The 24,641-nt window shown below is 42.4% G+C and overlaps 3 protein-coding genes across 6 annotated transcripts in view; 2 read left to right on the plus strand and 1 right to left on the minus strand.

Annotated features, from left to right (window-relative positions):
* LOC308387624 (serine/threonine-protein kinase WNK1-like) overlaps nucleotides 1-7,858 on the plus strand; it is a 30,410-nt gene extending 22,552 nt beyond the window's left edge. For 2 of the 3 annotated variants that reach the window (XM_080867796.1, XM_080867795.1), the window contains exons 12-28: nucleotides 108-143; nucleotides 589-708; nucleotides 1,803-1,882; nucleotides 1,972-2,131; nucleotides 2,221-2,337; nucleotides 2,422-2,535; nucleotides 2,618-2,666; nucleotides 2,765-2,908; nucleotides 3,006-3,958; nucleotides 4,056-4,127; nucleotides 4,274-4,366; nucleotides 4,477-4,795; nucleotides 4,957-5,134; nucleotides 5,223-5,416; nucleotides 5,518-5,658; nucleotides 5,763-5,992; nucleotides 6,123-7,858. In XM_080867796.1, the coding sequence (XP_080723922.1) occupies nucleotides 108-143; nucleotides 589-708; nucleotides 1,803-1,882; nucleotides 1,972-2,131; nucleotides 2,221-2,337; nucleotides 2,422-2,535; nucleotides 2,618-2,666; nucleotides 2,765-2,908; nucleotides 3,006-3,958; nucleotides 4,056-4,127; nucleotides 4,274-4,366; nucleotides 4,477-4,795; nucleotides 4,957-5,134; nucleotides 5,223-5,416; nucleotides 5,518-5,658; nucleotides 5,763-5,992; nucleotides 6,123-6,485 (3,363 nt within the window). In that variant the 3' untranslated portion in view covers nucleotides 6,486-7,858. The remainder of the gene's footprint in view (nucleotides 1-107; nucleotides 144-588; nucleotides 709-1,802; nucleotides 1,883-1,971; nucleotides 2,132-2,220; nucleotides 2,338-2,421; nucleotides 2,536-2,617; nucleotides 2,667-2,764; nucleotides 2,909-3,005; nucleotides 3,959-4,055; nucleotides 4,128-4,273; nucleotides 4,367-4,476; nucleotides 4,796-4,956; nucleotides 5,135-5,222; nucleotides 5,417-5,517; nucleotides 5,659-5,762; nucleotides 5,993-6,122) is intronic. The other variant, XM_080867797.1, reaches the window with a different exon arrangement.
* On the minus strand, nucleotides 6,604-14,489 carry rad52 (RAD52 homolog, DNA repair protein). 2 transcript variants are annotated; one of them, XM_080867876.1, is made up of 11 exons: nucleotides 14,198-14,489; nucleotides 11,760-11,861; nucleotides 11,543-11,636; nucleotides 11,396-11,463; nucleotides 11,200-11,318; nucleotides 11,033-11,108; nucleotides 10,714-10,946; nucleotides 10,458-10,618; nucleotides 9,970-10,023; nucleotides 9,655-9,891; nucleotides 6,604-9,577 (listed from the first exon to the last, which is right to left on the minus strand). In XM_080867876.1, the coding sequence occupies exons 1-11, from the start codon at nucleotides 14,243-14,245 to the stop codon at nucleotides 9,516-9,518; spliced, it is 1,254 nt and encodes a 417-aa protein (XP_080724002.1). In that variant the 5' UTR covers nucleotides 14,246-14,489; the 3' UTR covers nucleotides 6,604-9,515. The 2 variants fall into 2 exon arrangements, with proteins under 2 accessions (XP_080724002.1, XP_080724001.1); XM_080867875.1 differs by having other exon boundaries at nucleotides 9,970-10,041.
* A 1,644-nt stretch (nucleotides 14,490-16,133) lies between these two features.
* prr5a (proline rich 5a (renal)) lies at nucleotides 16,134-24,116 on the plus strand. Its single transcript, XM_080867862.1, has 11 exons — nucleotides 16,134-16,424; nucleotides 17,580-17,710; nucleotides 19,984-20,109; nucleotides 20,194-20,274; nucleotides 20,739-20,787; nucleotides 20,907-20,964; nucleotides 21,064-21,155; nucleotides 21,241-21,381; nucleotides 21,832-21,967; nucleotides 22,062-22,334; nucleotides 22,421-24,116. Exons 2-11 carry the CDS (start codon nucleotides 17,580-17,582, stop codon nucleotides 22,714-22,716), a joined length of 1,383 nt encoding a protein of 460 aa, XP_080723988.1. The 5' UTR covers nucleotides 16,134-16,424; the 3' UTR covers nucleotides 22,717-24,116.
* Nucleotides 24,117-24,641: the final 525 nt, after the last annotated feature.

The following is a 24,641-nucleotide window of genomic DNA, read 5'->3' on the forward strand; positions in this document are numbered from 1 at the left end:
AGAGTTTCCTGGCCTGATCTTTTTTTTTTTTTTTTTTTCTCCTTTAGGTCTCTTTTCTTTTATCGGGTTTTCTACTCTTACACTTTGCTATGCTTTGTTTCTTATAGTATGGAGTTTACTACCAATCATCGCTCCCCCCTCAGGTAGATGAATACAATACACCCACAGTATTTCAGACAACTTGTTGTAGAAAACAAAATGCACTTATTATCAGTACTGGTCTGTACGTCAGGCTCTGGTAGGGTTGATGTAGCGGGTTTTTAGAGAAAAAATAATGTGAAATATTAGACCTTTAACATGTCTGCAAAACTCACTTTAGAGTTGACTTTGATTAATCCACACCTCAGTGGTGGCAAATAATACATCTGATTCAACTAACCTGATTCATACAGCTATGTTACTTAGCAGGTAAGTACAAGTCACTCAGCAAAAGAGCCCAAAGGAAATCTCTGAAAGGTTTAGATTGTAGAGAAACCAGACTTTCAGGAAGTTGCCTTAATGCCAGTCTGATGGTATCAGCTTTTATCTCAACCTACCTTTTTAAATCCTGTTTCTTCCCCTGTATCATTATGTGATCTGTTCATTTAGATTCCCTCCCAACAATCGACAATGGCCCCATCTTCTCACCCGCAGCAGCAGTCAGAGAGCACCAGTGCTCCACAGAGCTCTCTACAATCACAGGCACAGACAGGAGCTCAGCATTTACAGGTGATTTTTCCCTCCCTTGCTGCTCTTTAACATGCAGCAGCTCACTTATTTTAAGACGCATTCTAACATGTCCTGTTTTGCTTCACCAAACTATAGTATAAATGTGATTCTGTCCATTTTTTATGTCTTTTTCTTTCTTTTTTTTTCTTGTTCCTTTTCTTCTCTCTGAATGCTCTAATTACCACAACTGCCCCCCATTTCTTCTCCTTTGCATGTTTCTTATTTTGCATGACTCTTAGTCTTGGGCCAATGATCCAAGTACTCCTATCCTGTCTCCACCACTCAACGCAGAGCACCTATACTTCCTCTATCAGGCCTCATGCCTTTCTGTTGTGCAGGTACTCTGACTTGTGTATGCTGATGTTTCTTGGTCAGGCGTGAACCATTTGGTTCAGACCTGGTTCCTGTTCCTTTAAATGTTCTGTGTCCATTTTCTTTTTTTAAAAGTATTTATTTTTGTTGTTGCTGTAAATTCATGTAGTTTCTGTCATAGTATCAGTTAACATTATCTTAAGTAGGGTGTTGCTTAATGATGCATGAAACTAAATAGTTTATTTTGAGCATCTCATGGCTCTTTTTTGCTTCTCATCTGTGAACTCTCTCCATACTCTTTCACGTGATTCTTGAATAGGTGGTAGAAGAGAGAGAGAGAGAAAAGAAAATGGCCATAAACAGTGTATTTTGCGACACCATGAAACAAACAATGGAGTGTAATATGAAATGATAGATGTTTTCATATTGTCATCTGATATTTTTCTTCATATCACACAGCCCTAGCTGTAAGTGGGATTAAACATAATTAATATCCATATAAACACAGCAGTGACAGAGGGTTACATTCAGATAGGAGCTGAAATAAAAGCTCCATATCACAGCAGTATTTACACTCCACCTGAAAGCTAAAAAATGGAGTCTCTTGCAACTGCCAGTTGCATGTTTCACCAGATTAAAGAGCTCCATCTAGTGGATGATATGATTTAAATTAGTGTACAGTTAATGCTGTGTAACCACTTGAAAATTGTATTGTGCCAAACAGCACTAGAACCTGCTTTTGAGGTGAAGTGTTTGACTTCTTAATGTTTCCTGTGTGTCAGGCTCCTGTGAGTGTTCCTCAGTCCACACCAGTGGAGCAGCCAGTGGGATCTTCTTCCCTAGCACCACCGTCTGTAGATAGGTAAGATGCAAGTTATTTTTTTAAAAGTCTGGTTTTCTCAGCACTGCGCAGCTTGTAAAACCTTCCTTTTGTGGATTTGTGTGTTTTAGCTGTCCATCAGATGCAGCTTCGGGTCTTAGTGATGGCAATGATGGTTCTACATCAGGAGGCCGCCATGAGGGACGCTCGCTGAAGCGGCAACAGCGGCGATCTGTACGCAGTCGCTCTCGCCACGAGAAGACGGCAAAGGCCAAGCTAAATGTTCTTAGTGTAAGAATTTTAACTAATGAGAATGTTTACATTCTTTTTTTTAAGCTCTTAGTCACTGAACAGTTTTAATATAAGTAAATGTTTCACAGATCTCTAATATGGGAGACAGAGTAGCAGAGTGCCAGCTGGAAACGCACAACAGGAAGATGGTGACCTTCAGATTTGATCTTGATGGAGATAATCCAGAAGAAATTGCCCAGATTATGGTAGTAGTGCTTCTTTAGTTGTCACTCAAAAGATATTCACATAGTTTATTCAGAGCTATTGATCTTTTCCGTTTTCTCTTCCAGGTTGAAAGTGAGTTCATCTTGGAGACTGAGCGAGAATCATTCATTGACCATATCCGTGAGGTCATAGAAATGGCTGATGAGAAAGGAGAGCGCATGAAGGACAGCTTTCCTCAGGTATTTATTCACTACACGTCTCCTGTTAGGTGAATAACTATGACTGCCTGCGAACCCTCACTATGATTCTTTCTCTTTGCAGATGAGTGACCTCCAACAACAACCTGAGTTGTCTGTTCCCATGCTACCAGGTAAGCAAACGTGTCAGAAATATAGCTTTGTTCAATTCTTTTTTTCTTTTTTCTTTTTGTTTTTGACTTTACACTCATATTTGGACGACACCCCCCAGGTATTTCCCCCAGCACTACAGCCCAGGTGGTGCATTCAGCAGGACGTAGGTTCATTGTCAGCCCAGTGCCAGAGTCTCGACTCAGAGAGCAGTTCTTTGGAGGCGCTTCAACCAATACCTCAGTTGGAGAAGAGCCTGTTACAGGTGAAAGGAGCTTATTTATCTATTTGTAGCTTTCGATTTAAATGTCTTTTTTGTTTACAATTCATCCTCTTTTTTTTTTTCTTTTTTTTTTTTACAGCTCCTTTGGTGTCATTGGGCCTGTCTCTCTCTGCTCCATCAGCAACTCTCCAGCAGGCCTTTAATGAAGTAAAGCAGACTCGTATTCAGAAAGGCAAAACATTTGATGCCTCTGCTGCTGAGCAAGAATCAGTCACTCCCCACTCCGAGGCTGTCCCAAGCTCTAACAATATCACGACTTCTGTCGAGTCTGTAGCTTCCACCACTACTCCCACATTTCCTTCTCTGAAGTCTGGTGCAGCATCCTCGCCACCTTCGTCAGCTTCACCTGGGAGGGTTTCCCCTACACCAGTGTCTGTGCCACCCCAAACTGCTGGGAGTGACTGCAGTCCACCACCTCAGTCCTCCCATGAAACGACCCCTTCACAGTATCCAATAGCTGTTAACGTCCCTCCTTCCTCTGTTTCTCCTCCATCTACACAGCCCTCTGTCCCTGCTGTAATTGGATCTCAGCTGGGCAATAGTTCTATCTCCTCTGGCTCATCCAGTACTACTGGAAGTGTTCCTGCACCAGAGCAGCAGCCATTTAATAGTGCTGTTGCATGTTCTCAGCCGGTGAATTCATCCAACCATGCACCACAGAATACAGCCACCCAGCCCCCACTCCCCACCAACCAAAGCCAAGCCCAGCAGCAGCCAGTGGAGTCAGAAGGGGCTGAGATTCAGACAAAGACCGCTGGCAGAGATGACATCCATGCCCTTGAGCAGAAGCTTCGGTCTCTTTTTAAAGACCAGAGCTCTGCCTCCCAAGCACTGGATTCCAGTCAGAATGCAGGGACCTCCTCTCCTCCCACTGGGACTTCTTCCCCTCCACCCGGACCTGCCTCTGTGCCCCCTTCTAATCTTCCCCTCACCTCTGGGGCACAAAGTGTTCTGGGCCCGACAACCACTCCAGGGCAGATTGTAACTGTGGCAGGACATGCCCAGACTCCTCCAACGAAGCCCAGAGCACAGGTTAATGAATAATGCACCATCCTAAAATAAATCACTCACTGTTTTATTCTGATGATGTGTCATAACAACTATGTTTTAATTTTCCATGCTGGCTCAGACTTTACCTGGGGGTTTTGACCAAATTTCTACAGCTTCGTCTGATGTGCCCCCATTTCCTGGACCAAATCAGGTTAGGGCTATATTGTCTCTGCAATGATTCCTGTGCTATTAGCTCTGTTGATTTATTTATTTATTTATTTATTTTATTTTTTTAAACTAGCATAGGATGCTGATGTACTACTTAACGTGTTCCTTATATCTTTTATGCAACCACAGCAACCCCTAGATAATTTGGATGCCCAGTTGAGAAGAGCTCTAAGTCCAGAGACGGTTCAGGAAGGCAATGGTGTCATTGTAGGACGTTTCCAAGTAAGTTTTAGTTCCAGCTTAAATTAATGTGCCTAATTCATTCTTAGAAGCTTAAATCCCATAAAACATCAAGCTCAGTTTATTAAAATGATCTCTTCCTTCATACTTAGGTCTCTATTGCTCCTGATGGTGCAACCAGCAGTGCTCAAGATCCATCCAGTGTTGTTTCATCCTCTTCCCAGACGCCGTCCTCAACGTCCTCTTCTTCTTCTTCCACCTCTTCCTCTCCCTCCAGTCCAGAAAATACCTTTCACCGATCATCTCCTCTGCCTAAAGGACTCACTGAAGTTAATGCTGTCGATGGGGGCTCTTCTGTTTCTGAGAGTCAGCCCACCACTATTGGGCGCTTCACAGTGTCCACGAGCACCAGTGCGACATCTGAGCCAACCGCTGCCACTGGCTCTAAAGTGGGACGATTTTCAGTCACAGGTGTGCAGCAGGTTCACAAAAAGTGTGAAATTAAGTAATAAATTATTTAACTACTGATGTTAATAATCCGTTATTTTAATCACACCAATTGATAGAGATTAACCTATTATAACACAGTAATGACCTTTTATTTTTCATGTATTTATTTATTTTTAACCCAGTGACCCCTGGTCCAGCAGCTAGCTCCAGTCCAACACATGACTGCAGCGTGCAGAATGGACCATCATCCTCAACTTCTGATTCTCATGTCACACATCCACATTATAGTAGTGGGAATGATGATGACTCGGAGACTGATGATGAAGCCTTGCAAAAAGAAATCAGTCGTCTGAGGGAGAAGTATGTTACATATTTGTTGTCCTGTCTTATGTAAACTTTGCTTCACAGCTCAGGGGAAATTTGGCTTTAATTTTCTGTCTCTCCTCAGACACATGATGGAAATTCAGGCCTTGCAGGCTCGTCAGAAAGAGGAGATAGAGGGCCTGTTCACTCGCATGGGAAAAACTCCTCCTCCTTCTGTGCTCTCCCCTGCTGTGGCCATGCCTGGAGGACGACGAAGGCTAAAAAGCAAAAGTCACAAATCGGCTCGCAGTAGTGGACAGCCCAGCCCTGTACACTCAGGTAATATGATACACAATCTGTTTCTTGTTATGCGTCCTTTGTTTTTTCTTTTTTTGAGTATGTCAGTGTTCTCTTGTTTAAATATTGATTGTAATCTTCAGCTCAGAGCCAAGGTTCAGAGTCCCCTCCAAAGCAAAGTTCAGCCTCAGTAACAGAGACCTCAGAAATTGCAGCAGAGTCTGTAACACGGTCACAGCTCACATCCTCTCCATCCATGCCAAGCCTCAGCAATTGCTCCACAGGTATGTGCAACTCCAGCTTTTAACAGTCAGCTGCTTCATTTGAATTTTATGATGTAAACTGAATTTTCTAGTGCACATCTGATGCCTCTTGTCTATATATTTAGGATCAAGTGGGATTAGCTCCACAAATGGTTCAGGACACTTGCAGGCTGAGTGTTCTACCCTGTCCCAGGCCACTGGAGCCCCTCCTGCTGGCTCTAACACCCAGAAGGGTAAGGGGACCTTCACTGACGACCTGCACCAACTGGTGGATAACTGGGCCAGGGATGCCATCAGCCAATCCCAGGGGAAGAGAGGCCCTAAAACTGGAGCACAGGGAGGGTTGGGACTTGATGTAAGCATTTGGTATTCTTTGAATGTTTAAAAAAAAAGTCAAAGTATTTCATGACTGTGTTTTAATGTTTACTTTTTTTTAGTACTAATCGTGCATATTGAACAATAACAATTTTTCTTTAACAATGCAGATCATCCCTCCAGCCAACATTGGCCGTAAATTCTCAGCTCCAGGCTATCTCGGCCCACCACATTCCAACACCACGTCCACTCACCTCCCCAACCCAACCAATCCCTCTGCTTCTTTGGGTCCTCGCAAAGGCTCCCTGGGTCCAGTTGCCCAGGGGTACGGATATACTTCAGTCTCGTACAGTGCTCCTCAGTGGGCAGGACCCACACCAACATGCCAGATGGTTAACCCGGGACAGCCACTAACACAGTACCAGCCATCTACAGCAACTCCAGTGTCTCTGCACCAAGGTTACCAAGTGGGAACTACATCAACCCCCCAGAAATCAGTCAACCCTGGAGGGTCCAACCTGAGGCCTACGTAACCCAGTCTGAGCCCTGATTGAGGCTGAGATGAAGGGCCACACAGGGCAGAGGGGACCAGACAGTTGTAGACTGAGATCACAGCCTCTCTTTGTGGCTTACTGGCTAACTGGCTTGGTATTGTGCATTTTATTTTTAACTTTTATCATTGTGTTTTTTTTTTTTTTCTTTAATAGCTGACCTGTGTGGTTCAAGTCCTCTCAGGCAGAACAAAGTCTGTCTGGCAATTGGAGGGAAAGTGCAATACACACCCACAGCACAAAAAGTCTCACACTTATCCTGCCATTAGCTGTGGAAACGAGCTGTGACGTATTGGCCCAAAGGCACAACGAACAGCAGCCAAAGATGTTGCTGGAGAGCCGATCTTTGAAGGGGAGAAGTTGGTGAGGGATTGTGGTTCATATCCTTATTTGTCTGGACTTTAAGCTGAGCTGGGACTTAAGATTGTTCCAGTAGTCCACCACAGAAATCTGTGTGCACACAGACAGACTATACATCGAACTCGTTGGGATTGGTTTGGAGGGTAGGTTAAGTTGTCTGTTAAGGAGGAGGAGAGAATGTGAGTCTACAGAGAGTGGGATAGTTGGTTTGTCCCTGATGGATAATTACTGTGAATGATGCTTAGGAGAAGAAAGACTTGGAAAGTTTGGAGTGTGATGGAGGGTAGCAGTACGAATACATCCCAATAAAAATGCAATAATAGCATAATCGACAAACTGCCCCTTGTAACTGTGGCCTTAATCTAAAAGAAACACATTGGCTTTGTACATAGACATTTCTTGACTGGGTTATGATTCTATGTTAAACATATTTATGTCTCTGTGAAAGTCTGGTGTTGTGTGACTCGAGTTGTCTATCATACTGATTTATTCATGCGAGTAGATCTGCAAGATAATAACACGTGGTCCTGATGTTGACCACCATTCAGAGAATTGAAGAGGTGATGCTGCTGTAGATCACAATCTGAGTATTAGGTGTTAGCAGGGTGACACCCCCCCCCCCCCCCCCCTTTTTTTTTTTTTTTTTTTTTTTTTGGTAAGGGACACATTAAACCACTTCACTTAGTGCTTAGCTGTGAGATATGTGCAGTTCATAATCTGCTTATCATATCATACAAAGTAAGAGTTTTGTCAGGATAGTATTTGAGGAGGGTTTCATACTCTTGAGGGGAGCGAGACCACTTCTTGATCCATTTTTCTTTTCTTAGATGGTGCACAGTACATGTATAAACAGCTTGTTACTGAACTCATATGTCCCAAAATATTTTTACCCATAACATCTAGCTGTGGCCTCTGAAATCACAAGTGTCTGGGGTTCTCTCTTTCTGTGGTCTGTTTTTTGTATGCGTATATTTAATAAACAACAACGTTCTTTATGGACTTGTATTCAGCCATCAGATTTTGATGTTGTTTCACTGTAATTATTATTAAAGGTTGTTAAACAACATGTAAAGGAATATTAAAAAAAAGTGCAATTGCAGGGTTGTTATTGGTATCATACTCGCCATGCAGGAATAATCCTGCAGTTTATTAAGCTTGTCTCTTTATGACTGCCCTGCCCCCCTCCTTTTTTTGGCTTTTTCTTTCTTTTTTTCTTATTGTAAATATAATTGTGAGGTAAATGCTTTCAGTTTGCTCTCACTAGAGTATGTTCATTGTGACCCATTCTAAATGCACATGCACTCTAACCTGTAAACATGAGGAACACTTTAGTGCCTTGCATCCTCACTAATGAGAAGTTCCAGATCCATCCAGTCCTGTAGCTGTGACTGTATTACAGAAAACCAGTTTACTAAACCAGTATACAGTTTAAACACCACCAGATGCAGCCAGCTCAGAGCATGCAAAACTGAGGTAGGTGCCGCATGCAGGACAAAGAGCACACTGAGTAAAGTGGACAGTTTCTTTCCTCTCTACAGTTACCTTTGTGTTGGTTGTTCGATCAGCTGTGTATTTGTATTTGGCACATGTGTACGCGGGTTTGGATGGTATTTGTTTTTCCAGATTTATCATTAAACCTTTTCATAGAAGAACTTGTTTGGGCAGTGAGCGAGCTGCGCAAAGGTTTAAAATTCTGTCACGCTAACCCGACTTCTATCTCACCACCTCACGAGTGCCATGCTGTCATCGTGATTTTTGGTTTTTTTGCCTGCTTGTAGATTGAATGAATAGTTGAACTTCTCTAGAGAAAAAAACAAGTTACTGCAATGCAGAATATGCAATGTTCAAAGTTTTGTAGGGACTGAGGGGTATTGGACACATTTGCATGCTGATGAGGGTTGTTACGGATTTCAATGTTTTTGATATTGGATTATTTGTTTTGTTTTTTTATTATTTGCCTTTTTATGAGTGTTGATCTGCTCAATTGCTATTCATTAATATCACAGGCACAACTTCAGTATGAGACTATCAGTGTATGAGTTCTGCATGCCGACTTTACTGGTGTTTAATCTTACAAATGGCAGCCAGTGCACCACTGTACAGCACAAGCTCCCCACAAGAAGTTAACATCCATATGCTACTCTGCTATATCAGTAATTATCACAGATCTCTACAGTACTGTTTGAGCCTACTGACACGCAGTTATACTCTTATTTCTGATCCCCCCCTTACTGACTTCCTGTGATCCAGTGTCTGTTTTGTGTATGTTTTTCACATTGTACAAAACTTAAAAAAAAAATAAAAGAAATCAGGTAAAAGGCACGTTTATGTGTGTTTGTCAAAAATTAGATCATGGTTAGTTTTTGTTATGTTTGATGATTTTGTTTTGTTTTTGAACAAAGTCTTAATCTTTCAACATGAACAAAAGGCTACATTCTAAAGATAAAGAAGTTATGTATCAAAAGTATCATTTATTTGTTTTATCTGAAATTAAATTTCACTTTTTCAAATAAATCTAGCAGGATTCCCAGTTTGGTTATGTTTTTATTTTTTAACAAAATCAGAAAACATGTATCCAGATGTATATAAAGCAGCAATTCTTTACAATTTCAAATGTACAAAGTGAAGTAAAAGCAAAATAGTGGCTGGATGTCAGGTGTCCAGCCTGCGTTTTTTCATGAACTGTCCTTGTCTGTACGGACTCGAGGCTTCACCTGAAAATTGGAGAAGTAGTAGTGAGTTTCAGACAGAATTTAGCACTGAAGCTCATTCACTGACTGATCTGACTCACCTGGTCTGCCCTGATACTGGTTCTGCTGCTGAGGTCTGTACTGAGCCTGCTCCCGTCCTCTGCTGTTCGGCGGGGCCTCTGGTCGCCTATCCGTCGTCCTCTGAGGGGTTTTACTGCGCGTCTGCATCTGATGATTCCCAGGCGTACTGGGCCGGGTTCCTCTGGGTGAAGGGGCAGCCGCAGGGACATCCAGATCCTCAATCCCATAAAGAGTGAAATCCCAGAGCTCAGGGTCATCTGCACAGCAAGACCAACTGGAAATGAGATGCAGGCCTCCTCATCACACAGTCCAAGTATGTGGAGCCTTTACAGCACCTGCTAAATACACGTCTCTGCTGCTGGTGGACTTCCTGAGTTCAGCTTCAGCACCTGCGAAGATAGGAACCCCTTTATGACAGAAAGAGGGGGGGGAAAGGATGTCTCAAACTGTAAGAGCCAAACCAACCTGCAAGACATGCTGAACTATTTTTGTGAGATTATTTTGACAACTTTTTCTTCCATCTCAGAGTAGAAATCTACCCCAAACCTCAGTGTTGCTGTATTACTTTTAATCTCTCCCCTGTAATAAAGTGTAAAAACCGATTAGCGCATTTTACCAGTCTATAATCACTCTATACCAAGGTTATTAGAGTTAAATAACTACAACTAAAAACTGAAACCAACTAAAACTACAAACTAGACTTAAAAAGGAAATTAAAATTCATAATCGTAAATCCTGCCTCTGACATATACCCTCCATACAATAATCACAACATAACAATAAAAACTAAACCGATAAAAGAAAATCAAAATATTCTCTCTACCTTCACTGGATCCTTGTCCTATAGTGACCTCTTCCTCCTCAGATTTGGCTCGGTCTTGCTTCTGCTGCAGCTTCTTGGCCTCCATCTCTCTCCTGAACTTCTGCTGAAGCTGCTGCTGTCGGAGTTTTCTCAGCTGTTTGGGGTCTGTGTGTGTTTCTGACCTGACAACAACATCCACAGAGTTGACACCAGAGCTTAGAAGAGGACAGCAATTAGGAGATGTCGAGAAGATGAGGAAAACCAGAGCTTTTCCTACCCGGAGCTGATGTTCTCACTCTTCATGCCAGGTGCAGCGTCGGCAGCATTGGGAGTGTGAACTTCTGAATGACTCTGGTTCTGGTTGATGACTCTGGGCTCCAGCGGCGTCCTGACAGGAACCGGTGCTGATATAAGACTCTCCTCTCGGAGCAGACTGCCAAGCCGGGCCTTCTCCACCGACGGCTCACCTTCAGTACGCTTAGTCCGGGCTGGATCTAGAGGAGGTAGCGGCTTTGTGTAGAGAAGTGACAAGAATCAGCTTCCAAAAACCGACTAGACTGAAAACTAAAAATGATACTTTAAATGTTGATCCTGACCTGCTTGGGGATCTTGTTAATGGCTAGGAGGTATTCTTTATTCAGGATGCAGTTACCAAGAGCATTACCAAAACATCTAAACATAGGAAAAAGAAAAACAAACTTTTTAATGATTAAAATAAAATAATATTTCCAGCATGTTTTTAAATATAAGTAAATTCCCATACTTCAGAGCTCTCTTCATGCCATCAGTGACCGCTTCCTTCCTCGCCTTTTCCAGTGACAGAGCTTTCGACTTTAGTCCTTCGCTGACTCCGTAGCCAACATCCTCATGAAACGATCCATCCTGGAGGAAAAGCAACATGAACTCATATGGATGGAAGAGAGGGAGGCAGAAAAATAAAAGAGGCTCATTTACCCAACCTTGAGCTGCACTTTAACAAACGCGCTGACGCCGACGTAAAACTTCCCATTGATGAGGTCTACGAAATCTGCCAACAAAAATCATCAAACTGTTAGTCTGAGCGTGAGAAGGTAAACCTGGATCCTAAGCTGTGAAACGAGTCATACCAACGTTCTGCTGGGAAATGGAGTGAGACCATCCATTGTATCCAAACATCTCATTGGCCAAGCTGATGACACGATGGCCTTCAATGTAGCATACCTGTTGAAATCAGAGTAGCTATTTGAAGTTGAAAAATGAAATTATGACATGTTATAGTGAAGAAACATCCCCAGTCTAAGGTGCAGGCAGCTTTTCTAGCTGCAGAGGAAAACAAAGACCTGCCTTCTGTCCTCCTCCGGCCATTCTGGTGCTGATGTACTCCGGTCCCAGCTTCTGTCGCAGAGCATCTTGCACCGCCTGGTACTCCTCAGCTGTGTAGGTAAACTGTCCACACACCCCAGTGTCAGCAAGGCACACAGCGGAAACACCATTAATAATGAAAACAAGCTTACATTGTTGTCACATTTGTATGACCTGAGTGAAACTGGCTGGCAGTTATTATCCTCTGGAGGTGCAGGAAGCTAGGTTTACACTAATAACATAAAGAGTGATTCATCACTGATGCTTTGTGTTCTACTTCATTTCAGACATTAAAAAGCCACCGAGAGTACAAGCTGTTCTCGGCAGCCTTTGGGCCTTCCAGGAAGGTCAGCAAATCCTTTCAACTTAATATGGAAGTGCAGGTTACAGGCGAAATCCAAGGTTGTTAATATTAAAATAAAACTGAACTAAAGGTGGAAGTTAAAAAATTATTTTAGTTACATTAACCTCCTAAGACCCGAACTATTTCATGGCATGCAATTTTAATTTCTCTTCGCTATTTGGGCTGATTGGGACCTGATGAATGTAAAGACAAAGAATTACCAGATTTTTTTTTTTTTTACCGGTACCTGATTTTTGTTTCTAACAAAAATGAGATCCACATATGAGGATATTCGTATAAAATTTCGATCGAACAGCAGCAGTATAATGGCCTCGTAAGTGGATATCAGGCCCCTGTAGAGCAAAATTGAGTATTTTGGTCTAAATAACCCAAAATGTGATGTCCACATATGTGGACGCCAGGTCCTAGGAGGTTAAAGAAAATATAATAAAATAGAAAGACTTCTGCAAAAACAGACATGCCAGCAAGATCAACAAACTAATCCATAAGACTGGATCAATTATTGCCCAGAATCTGAAGGCATGTGAATCAGTGAGAGACCGGAGGTCTCTGAACAAACCTCTCCATCATCGGCAACCCATCGAACACGCTCCACTCTACTGCACAGACACAGGAGAGCTTCTCCTCCCTCAGACTTATTAAGATTCCTCACACACTTCTGTATTATGGCTTCCTGCTCCTCTTTCCTTTGTTTTCCTCTTTAAATGTATTCTTTAATTTCAATCACTGTTGTAAATATTTTTAAAATTGCACTTCCTCAATTTATAAGGCAGGCGAGTCAAAAATTAGGCAAAGACTCCATTTCAGGGCATAGATTTTGGAATTATTACGGTATTTTCATGTGTTTGAAAAAATGTTCCCACTGATTAAAATCTCCCCTACCGCCATTCATATCACATCAGAGTAACTAAGCAATAGAAAAGCATTTAAATGACAGAAAACTATTTTTTCACCATCTACTAAAGAAACCAGGCATTTTCTGTGAATTAAAACTTTGTTTTATCGTCTTGATGCATGCTCAATCATCCAGGTAAGTAAATCCCCAAAAGTCGATTCTGTTCATCTGGACATAGACTGAAGAAGTCACTTGGATGAAGGACGAAACGTTTCTCCCACTGAAAACGCTACATCCAGATGAACTGAATCAACTTTTGGGGGTTTCTGTTTTATCACTACAGGAGAGTCTAGGCAGTGAGCTACTGGACCATTTTATCTAATTTTGCACATTTATTTCTTACAATTTGAGAGTCGGGCTGACAGCATCTTCTTTATGATGTAGAAAAACTGAGACACACTGTTGAAATTGCATTTCTTCTTCTTATATTAAGATCGCCTAGTGATTAAATGTGTAGTTGAAGTCCTTTACAATAATAGAGAGGAGTGTTTCACTGCTCCAGCCCTCTTTATATCAAAGTGCGCCCATAGAGAGGAGTGGCAGTGATTTTTAACAGAAGAATAGCAGCAAGAATGAAGAGTAAGGTTTAGAAGATGGTCGTGAGAACTGCTACGATGTTTAGTTTGGAGAAGGTGAACTGACAAAAAAAGACAGGAGGTGTGACTGGAGCTGACAGATGTGAAGGTGCTCAAATTTTCATTGAGGTTGACCAAGAATAGACAGGATTAGAAATGAGTACATCAGAGCGACATCTCAGGTTAGAAACGGTTTGACGTGTGCAGAGGACGGATGGTGGATATATTGGACCAAGGATGCTGAAGATGGAGTTTCCAGACAAAAGAGGAAAGACCATAGCGGGGGGTTTAGGGTGTATAGGACCGGAAGAAAAATAAAAACTAAACTTTCAAAAGAAATTACAAACTTTGTAGAAAATACAAAACTATGATACTCTACTACATAAATAAACTCGGTCCCCTCTAGTGTCCAGTCACAGACATTCAGACTGACACACATTGTGCTTCAACCCGTTTCAATCAAAACTTTATCAGCAGTGGGACTGGAAGCAAAAACTGGTGTGCTTTATCATTCTAATCTAACTCAACACACCTGTGTCCAATTTAGAATAATTAGCTTTTGAGAAGTCTCATGGAGCCCACATACCTGTCCGAAGCACCTGGACGCAGAGCTGCTCTTCTCCTCACTGGACATGACTGCCGAGATGTTCTTCAGTCACTGGAAAAACAGGCTAAGCTGGCTTCACTTATCGATAAAACAACACGAGATGAGCCTGACACCTCCGTAGACACCCGATAGAAGTCAGTGCATACAAACTAGCCGGTTACAGTCCCTCTAAACTGCTTTCTGTGTTGAATGAGCAACAGAAAACACGAATATTATTTCAAAGAGGCAGCCATCTTTCTGAACTTCCCGCTCGGACTACCGGAGGAGGAGCTTATGATGCCTTCACGCCTATTGGAAAATAAACAAGTAACTGAAATCTAGGGGTTACTGGGTTTACATGCAAAATTTAATTATTAACTTATATATTTTAAAGGCAGAATCAACTATTTAATTTTTATTTTATTTATGATAGTTTAAAAAAAATATACAGCCACTGAAACATAAACGATGCGCCATGAAAGTCATATTTCCTCTCAGAGGGCTAGATATAGAAAATGACGAGGTGGGCTTAAATGCATATTTCATTGTAAATATCTAATAATATTTATGTTTGAGTATGCCCCATCTAATGACTGGAACTGGTGTGCAGAAGAGACAAAGGCAGGTGATACTACCCGTAGGGTGTGGCTAGAGGCACATTCTTTCACCTCACATCCTCAGGTCAAGGTCTCTACAGACACTGGTTTTGAGTTCCTTAATTAATCTTTGAAATCATTACATTCGTTATTCCATAATAAAACAGTGTTTACAACACGAGGTTATTAGAGGGGAGACTTTTCACTGCTTTTGATATGATCTTTTACGCTGGCCCTTGTCTGGTTTGTGTGCCTTGTGGACTGTTTATCTGTAATGATTCCAAGCTTTAAAATAAATAATCAAATGACTACAATAGCACTGTAGGGAAAACAGCTTTATAATAAAATAAAAAACATAATGCAAGCTTCAGAACTCAATCGGCTATCATGGACACACAAAGCCTGCATATAACAGCATGCAAACCGCATGCAAGCGGTTAAACAGGTTTGGATTCTGCACACAGGGAACATTTTCCGTTCGCCAAACCTCTATTTCAACAAGCTCTGATCCACAGACACTAAAGTGACCTCAGAGGAGATTTGCAAAAGAATGTAAGTAGCTATGAGAGATTTGATTAATGCAGTTAAAATTTTAACAGAAGCTAAAGGTTTTGCATTTGTTGTTTGGTCTTCCTTGTGCAGTTAATTAAATATCTGCAAGAGCTCTAGATCTCTACCTGTTTTCCCTGTTTTAGCTGGAATAGCAGGCTGATCAGGCTGGTGTGTGTTTGCACTAAATCTCGTGGGATTGTATGGGACAATACAATCTCCCTTTTATTAACAATCTGAGCTAAACGCACCGTGTTATAAGTTATAACGCACCTCTTTGATCCAACAAGAGCCATTTTCTGTCACATGTATAGGAGTGCCAGGATTTTTGCACTGCAGACAGAAAACAAAATTTATTCCTTACAGTTTCCCACAAGACTGCCCCCACACCCCCACCCTTATTTTTTTTTTAACATCTCATCCACAGAAAAAGGGGATTATCCGGAGAACACACGCATCTGCACTCACAGATGGTAAGGCTCCCCCTGTGTGAAACTGCGTGGATTTGGGTCAGAGCTGGAAACTGTGTTTACTATCTTCTGTTTATGGCCATATTGCAAAGCAAGGCCTTTCTCACCACTGACTGCACACCTGTGCACTGCAGTGTTAGCACACTGTTTGCGTATTAGTGTTCCCCCGGTTTGTGTGTTAATCCTTACAGTCTTCGTCTTAATAATAATAAAATCATCCCTCCGGAATTAAACTCTGCCATTATTCTTGTTTCCCATTGGAGTTATCCCCTCCCGCTTACATACAGCTATAACCACGGACGCACGTGCACGCGCTGCTCGTGGCCGCGTCCACGCGTCCAGGTTTCGCGTTTGCATCTCGTCAAAACAAAGCGGGGGCGAGCCGGAGCGAGCAAGCGGCGGTTCTTTCTTCTGGCTTCTTACTGAATGAGTCCCCGCAGGACGGACCTTTCCACCGCCCGCCCGCCCGCACCCCGATGCCCGTGAGGGTGCGCAGACCGGCGGGTAACAGAACAGGAGGCAGCCGCTGATGAACCCGGACAGTAAACACTTCCCCTCAGCACTACATGACCGTTTCATCCCAGCAGGAGCTACACGACAGGATCAGGAACGGTGAGTGCGGGCTACAGTGGGCGGGCAGAGGCGCATGACATACGGCAACTTTGTGGCCATTATGATACAGTTTTTATCCAAAGGTGGACCAAATGCAGCATCTGCATGTGTTCGTTACACGGTGGCTTTGTTTACCGGGGCACTTTGCTTCATTGTGTTCTGCGCACAGGTTTTTAAAAACATAAAACATCCACGTACGCACGACTGGCGGTGCATTCCTCCCAGTAGGATAAACGTGGACTGTTGATTGCGTGTCTGGCCGATTCAATGGCCGTATGATGTGGAATGGCTCAGCTCGGAAGCACGGGGAGAGATCCATACAGCAGAAAATAAATTTATGTTCATACGGATAATTTTTCTGAATTTTTTAAAGAGGCATCGATCTTATTGGAATCGCCCCTAAAAGACAAGCCAAGGAGGAGGGGTGAACAAAAGCAGAAATGCCCAGACTGGCGTGGCATGGCATTCCGGGTAGACAGTGAGCAGCCAGCGCTGCTGACTCAGATGTGATCTTACTCTAATTAAACTGCACGGCCGGTTCTTCTGAAAACACACGAGGCACCCCCCTCTCTTTGTGCTTTACATGTTGAGGCTAGTGTTGGCTCTTTTGTCTGTAGAGTGACAACCCAGACTGCTGTTCTCCCCTCTGACCAGGGGATGGTGCTTTACTTTGTACAGTACGTTTCTATAGGGAGACACCCAAACTGAGAGCAACTGTAACGCTTTTACAGGAATAACTGGCGCAGACTGATGCGTGTACACACATGCACTTCTCTTTTCTCTTTCCTCTGATGTAATGCGTGTGCAAACCCTGGAGGTCAGCCCAGCTTTGATTGCAAAACACTCCTCTGTGGTTTTGAACTGACAGTCAGGTAGAGAATAAAGAAAGAGAAAGCGCTCATTGTGAGGAAGTCTCAGATGTGGGGTTTGATTTTTATCCTGTACCCCTTTGACCGTGAATTTCGCTTTACTGTGTTGTGTCTCTTATACCGCTTTAATGTTCCCTGCTTGACTTGCTCTCTCAAAGTAAAGGGCGGAGATGGCTCATGACTGCACTTGAGACATTTCTCATCGATGCCTCACACAGCTCCTTGATCCAATTTTAATCCCTCCTGCTAGCTTTTGTTGACATTTCCACTTTTACGCAAACTTCAGATGCTTGATGGACTGCGGCGGAGGCACGCCTCCCGGCCCTCCCCTCGACCCCTGTCGCTCAACTTCAGCACCTTCTCGCCCCCTCCTCCGAGCCCGGATTTGGACAGCAGCAATGAGCATCCAATCAGGAGGTGAGTCTCAGTTCCTGGGCTTAGCATTTCACAGCGTGCAGCCTCCTGGAAAATGCATTAAATATTTATAAGCATTTACAAAAAGAAAAAAGAAATCACACCATGTCTGTCCCAGAAGATTTCATTAACCAGCTGAAACACATGCTGGTCTAATGGTAATGATGTCCTGGTGGGATGTTTAATTGACTCATTTCCTCATGTATGGGCACCTCATTCGTTTGTGCACTCTGCTTTCCATGTTTTCTGTCTTCATGTGTGTGGGTGTGAAAGGGGGGGCTCTGTTGTTTACTGCTGTGTTGTCAGCAGAGAGTTTCAGGACTGCGTGGGTTTGAACTCATCATTTCTTCTTTTTCACCAGGTCCTCCTAAAAATATGCAAACAGTGTTATCTGTCTCTCTCTCTCTTTTTAAAAACTTTTAGGATATTTTAGATTGATGAATGTGTTAAAACATGCACTTAAATTTTAGGTATACACGAATTACATTACATTTTGGGAATTGTGCCTCTTAAAGGGGGGGGGGGGGGTTCACCCAGAGCTGGTACTTCTGACAGCATTACAAGATGGAAACATCAGTGTTTCCCTTCACTGAGCTGTAATCTTAATGTGCAGCACACGTGCTTCCTTTGCTGGCAGGTGTAGTTCCTACATGAAACTGCTCACACTGAGGTTTGTGGATTTTTTTTGAGGGTGGTAACAGATGATTTCTAAATTAGAGACGCCAAAACCTTCAGTTGTGCAGAGAAGTTTACAAACACTCATCATGGACACGAATGTCACAGTAATTTTAGAATTTTAATTTCTTTGAACTTTTTCTAGGTTGGAATGATACACCATACATCTTTAAGGACTATTTTCTCTAAGGCAAAAAGTATACATACACACTCAAATACATGTATACTCCCTCACTAATATTTGATTAAATGTCTCTTAACAAGTTGCACCTTGACCAGATGCTTTTGGTAGCTGTCAACAAGCTTCTGGCATAACAATGCCTGGATGTTAGATCACTCTTCTTAGCAGAATTCGTATAGTTCATTTAAACTGGTTCATTTAAACTACCACTGCCAGTACCACTGGCAGCAAACCAACCCCGCAGCATGATGCTATCACCACCATGCTTGACAGCTATTTCTGTGTTCTTAGGTTTGAAAACTTAAGCTTTACTCCTCCAAATATGTAATCATAACAACTAACAGGAAGTTAACAGGCCTTGGCTTTTTTTAAAGTTAAAAAACACTGTAGAACCTTTAGCACCACTTATTAAAAATTTAAGGGAATATATGTAGATTTCTGACCCTGATTAGAAAAAAATCCAAAATAAGTTTAAACTTGTAAATGCATTCCTTGTTTTTTGATAAGATGCAATCACCCCCCCCCCCCCCCCTTCCCCCTTCATATCTATATATCTTCATATGTTCATATCTCTGCAGTACGTTAATCAACTCCTGGCTGTAGCTGCATATTTAGCTTCAGTGGTTAAAAATATGATATCAATCTTCTCATCTGACCCCACAGCAACAAAAAAAAAGAAAAAAAGAAGAAGATAAGAAATCTAATATTGGTCAAGCTCCTGTCTCACATATTGTGCTACTTTTTACTTTTATCCTGCTGCACTCGCCACCAGCTGTGGGAGAGCAGGAAAAGCCTCTTTTATTGTTCTGTATTGTGTCCGTGCTTCCTATCACTGTTTCTGCTGTTGTTTAAAAGCCGGACGACTTCCTCCTCCACCTCATCTGCGTACAGTAATATTCACAAAGCCCCGGCTGCTTACCATGCAGTTCCTTCTGGTATCTGTGCTCTGCATAAATATTTGTTTGCATCAATAGCTGTATTGTACCGACAGAGAGCCAGGGAGGGAGGAAGAGCTTGCACGCCCCCCCCCCCCCCCTTCTACCCGAGCATGTGCGTGCTATTGTTTTTTGCTGTTCTGAGACAGGCAGTACAGCGACACTGTGGCCCACCTCTCGGCTGAGCTCCACCCATCCTGCTCTTAATGTGCCGCTTCCATCTCACCATGCATCATTCTGTCCTTTATCTCTCCTCCTCTATCACTGGTTGCTCTTTGTATTGTCATTGTGCTTGTTATGTTTTGGGTTTTTTCCTGTGCATACTCTCTCCTTTTATGTTCTCCTCCCTTCCTCCTACAGCTACAGCCTCCTCGTGTTTCCTCTCTGTGTGTCTCTGTATGTGTCGGCTCATCGGCTGACCTTCTTTCTCTCCCGTCCTGTACTTAGAATACTCTGTCTCTCTCCCTTTACATTTGCCTCATGAGGACTCTGCACCGGCTGAAGTTGATGAGCTCTCCCAGCCTCAGTGAGCTGGGGAAGAGTGAGAAAAGTTCGCCGGAGGACCGAGGGGAGAAGCAGAAGAGGGCAGGAGCCAACGCCACCTGGAACAGGTACACAAGATATGACAAAGGTAGTGTTTAAATGTGTGTGGAGATTCTTAATTTACACCAGCTCGTGTGTGTGTTATGTTGCAGCATCCATAATGCTGTGATAGCAGTCTTCCAAAAGAAGGGCTTGGCGGATAATGAACTTTACGTTCTTAATGAGGGTGTCCGGTGAGTGTAAACAGCCACACTCACCCACTCACTGACTCACTCACTCGCACACAAACACTGCTCTCAGAAAACTTCCTTATTTTAGACCGTTGATGTCATTTTGTGCTGTAATCGTTGTAATTACCGTGTGTGCTGTATGTGTTGACTGAATGTTTTCTCGTGAACGGGTTTGTTTGTGTGTGTAGTGTACAGCATGTAGGCTTGGGGAGTCATGTGGTCACGTCAGATATCTCATTATCTTTCTGAACCAGACCCATCACTTGTATCCGCTTCCATTATAGCTGGGTAAACATATGTATAGAAAAGTCACAAGGAGGTTGACACATTTTTCTATAACTACACAGACGGATCTGAACATAACATGGCTGCCAAGCACTGTTTTTACAAAGTTATAAACACATAATTAGCCCAACACCACTTATTATCTTTCTAACTGTATTTATTCATTTGTCCCTTTTCCTCAGACATCTTTTAAAGACTGAGCTGGGGTCCTTCTTCACAGAATACCTTCAGGTAATGCACATTAAATAAAACAGGACGTTTATTTCAGATGTATTAAATTCAGAGCTCTTTGAGACGGGAATTGGAGAGCAGTTCTACAGTGATTCATAATTACTGGCTTCTTTTCACAGAATCAGCTGCTAACGAAAGGCATGGTCATCCTGCGGGACAAAATAAGATTCTATGAAGGTAGGCAATCTTGAAATTAATAAATAAATAGAAATTAGCATATCTCACTGGAAATCAGCTTAATTCAGCTTCGAGCATGCTCCTTTGGGATCCATGCAGGCCAGAAGTTACTTGACTCTCTGGCAGAGACCTGGGACTACTTCTTCTGTGATGTTCTCTCAATGCTGCAGGCCATCTTCCACCCGGTTCAGGTAGGCGAGCATCTCAAGAGTCTGATCTCCGTCCTAGCCCTTTATTGAATCGATGCTCAGTCTGTCTGCTGTTTTCTGCGCGCAGGGTAAGGAGCCTTCTGTCCGACAGCTCGCCCTGCTGCACTTCAGGAACACCATAGTGCTCAGCGTAAAGCTAGAGGACGCCCTGTCTCGCCCGCGGGCCCGTGTGCCTCCCTCTGTTACACAAATGCTGCTCATCCTACAGGTAGGCCTGCAGGCATCAAGCCAAGCTCATGGCTTCCTTATGTGCTGCTCAGCACCGAGTCTGAGTTTGTTTCCAAACACCTGCTGTTGTGCATTTTTGGCCCAGCTTGTTTCTAACATTAATGATAAGGTTTAATTGTATTGCATTATTCTGAAGGTGTTCATGAAGATAAAGAAGTACTACACTGCTGTTGTTTCTGAGTAAATTACTTTTAGTTGGGCGTATCTTCATAAAATTTACTGATTATTAGTTGATCTGCTGGTTATTGGTTGTGACATACTGTGTTAATGCATTAGTTTTTAGTCATGCAACCCAAACATTATTCAAACAAATATATATTTTTATTGTCACACAGTTTTTTTTCCTCTTCTAAACTTAAGCACCAACAGCCCACAGGGGTGATCTGTGAGTATGATGGTGCTAAATATAAAATTTAATGCCTGTGTTTAGGGGGTCCATGAGCCGCGTGGTGTGACTGAGGAATACCTGAGGTTGGAGTCACTGATTCAGAAGGTGGTCTCGCCCTATTTGGGCACCCATGGGCTTTACTCTGGAGATGATGCTGAAGCTCACTGCAATGTTCTGGGTGAGGCAGAAGCGGGATAAAAATAACAGTTTTCAGGGTTGAAGGGTTGGTGAAGCTTAATAACGTCTTCCCATCTTTCCCTCTTGTGTTTCAGAGAAGCCTTGGGGCTGGTCCAAGTCAGCGGATCAACCGTCTAAAAACCCCGTGGTACGATCAAAGAGCTACAATGTTCCTTTGCTGCTGACCCCAGTGGCTGAGTATGACCCAGATGCCAACTCGGTTGGCAGTGGAGGAATTCGGCGTCACTCGGCCTGTGAGATTACATCGTGCCTGGAGGAGCAAGGACTGGCCTATGCTGACCTGGCCCCAGGATCAGAACTGTCTGGCTCCTCCTCCAACAGACTGTGTGTGGGCTCTCAGTTCAACGGTACGACTGTAGTCCTCACTGTGTTGATTATTATGAAGCATCATTATATGCTAAACCTTAATAATCCACTATTATCTCCTTCATAGGTATAGTACAAGCTGGAGCCAGTGCCATGGACTTGCCTCTGCTGTCTCCCTCCATCCTCCCGCTTCATTCCTCAGGAGCTCTCCATGGCACCGAGGCCACAACAACAATGACTGATCTCAGTAAGGGAGCATCCTCTACGCCGCCCAGTGAATCATCCAGCCCTGAAACCATAATTGGACAAGTGCTAGAGTCTGCAGACTCAGGCCCAGACGGGATATTTATTGATTTCCCATCTCACTCCTCAGAGGTGATGGGGCTCAGCCTCAGCCACGAGAGCAGGCAGAGCACTGTGTAACTGTGGTTGCCTTTAGGGATGCACCCCCCTATTCTGGAGGCAAGAAATCGTACATTTTGAATGGGTACCATCTTACTGTTTAGCTTTGGGTTTTTTGCTGAAGTATGATAAGTTTCCCTAACTAGTTCCTTCCAAGTGCTTTCACTTTTGAATGAAATTTTCATTCTTAAAAACAAGAAAAACACGATTGTTAGATAAGTGGTACTGCTATTAAAGGACTCGAGGATGCATCTGATGGTACTTCACATTTTCACTGTTATCAACAAAAAATCTCTTAAAAAGACTACAATGAGCAATGAATTGATGATTATGAACAAGTGCTCCATTGTTTTTTGAACATATCAGTAAGCCACACACTTGGACTGTAACGTTCCTTATTTCTTTTGTTTGCATTTCTACTTTTATGCACTACAGAAGTGTTGGCTTATATTATATGTAAAGTGAAACCACAGAGCAGTCTCACTATTTCATAGCCACCATTGACTCACATCTTTTAGACTGTTATTTTGAAATATTACCTTAAAAACTGCATAAAAAGTTTAGTTAAATAATAAATTGTTTTAAAAAGTTTTTTCCCCCCCGACGTTATACATTTACCACCATGTTTGCTGTTGCAGAAAAGTGTCGCTCCTATAACGTCTCTGCTGTAACTTGGTTCTAAAGACTTGGGTCTAGGAATAAATGAGCTTAGGTGAGAGTCACACCCAGACTGATACACTGTTTATTTTCTTGATGGGTTTTGTCAACAATATAAAAACTAATAAAACTACGGAGTGTTATCAGACTTATCCGTTGCCCCACAGAGGTGCTCTTAAGTAAGAGTAAAATTTGAAATGATAAGGATTTTCTTATCTCTGCAGAGGAGAAAGCTGCCACAGTTACCTAGAGAAACCTTTCATACACAATCCATTTCGTGGATTTGCTTTGTAAATGTGTAATGTCGAACAGTTTCATATTTTTTGCCGGGTAGTAATGAGCTCCTCTGCTCTCATGCGTCAGCGGCGCTCGTAGAGTCTTTTCAGAGCAAACATCAGTGTGACGGCATTTTGGCGAACAGGACAATGTTTATTGTTTACATTTAACAAAGATATGAAGATTTTGACTGAATGTTGTCTCACACACTGTATTTTGCACCACCACTATCTTGTAAATAAAACTGCATTGTTTTTATTTGTATTTTTTTTCCAGAAGCTGTAAAGTGAGCATTTACCTTGAAAAGAACTTAAATTTTAATAAGGGCTTTTTAACTGAATCTTTTTCAATGATGTTTTACCTCAAGCGTTTTGTACTTTACTTTTTTGACAATCTATGATGTCTCTGGAGTTGTACTTTGTATTAATTTGTAATACTAGCCCAGTAAAAGAGAAATAAATGCATTTGAGGAATATAAAAAGAAAACATGGTGCATCTTCTTCTGTTTTAAAAAAGCATTTTATTAGAAATAAATGTCTGCTCTGCCTTTGTACAACACATATGTTGGATTTTAGGAAGGGGGGGGGGGGGGGGCGGGCTCTGCAGCTGAAGCTGGATTATTATTTATTTATTTATTTAATTAAATTATTTATTTATTTATGTTTAGGCAAGTTCCACTTGCAATCTAGGTTGTAACCAAGATTGTAGAAATCCCCCTCCCTAGTTTAAACCTGTACCACTTCAATAAAACAAAAAACTAACAAACAAAAAGACCAGGAAGAACACATTATTTACATTTTATATTTATAAGTGAAATGCTGAAGTCAGTCAGCTTTCGTTTTATTGTTAACTCCCCTCGGGTTAATCTTGGAACTATTAAATCCTTTCAGCTACATCATGTAATCTTTATCAGCACAGCAGATGGTGTTTGCTGAGTTGCTGGAGGGAAGAAATCAAGTAAGTCGACCTTTAAAATAAAATAAAAAATCAAGCATTTGTTTGGTTAGATCCCC

The sequence above is a fragment of the Rhamphochromis sp. 'chilingali' genome, assembly GCF_963969265.1.
Source record: "Rhamphochromis sp. 'chilingali' genome assembly, chromosome: 2".
NCBI lineage: Eukaryota > Metazoa > Chordata > Actinopteri > Cichliformes > Cichlidae > Rhamphochromis > Rhamphochromis sp. 'chilingali'.

Excerpts from the sequence above, each read along its gene's own strand:
- rad52 (XM_080867875.1), bottom strand. The coding sequence starts at position 14,245 with ATGTCCAGTGAGGAGAAGAGCAGCTCTGCGTCCAGGTGCTTCGGACAG. Across the intron at positions 11,862-14,197 it reads CGTCCAGGTGCTTCGGACAG|TTTACCTACACAGCTGAGGA; the intron begins GTATGTGGGCTC and ends GTGTGTGGACAG. Across the intron at positions 11,464-11,542 it reads CATTTCCCAGCAGAACGTTG|ATTTCGTAGACCTCATCAAT; the intron begins GTATGACTCGTT and ends TTTTGTTGGCAG.
- prr5a (XM_080867862.1), top strand. The coding sequence starts at position 17,580 with ATGCTTGATGGACTGCGGCGGAGGCACGCCTCCCGGCCCTCCCCTCGA. Across the intron at positions 20,275-20,738 it reads GTTCTTAATGAGGGTGTCCG|ACATCTTTTAAAGACTGAGC; the intron begins GTGAGTGTAAAC and ends CCTTTTCCTCAG. Across the intron at positions 20,788-20,906 it reads TCTTCACAGAATACCTTCAG|AATCAGCTGCTAACGAAAGG; the intron begins GTAATGCACATT and ends TTCTTTTCACAG.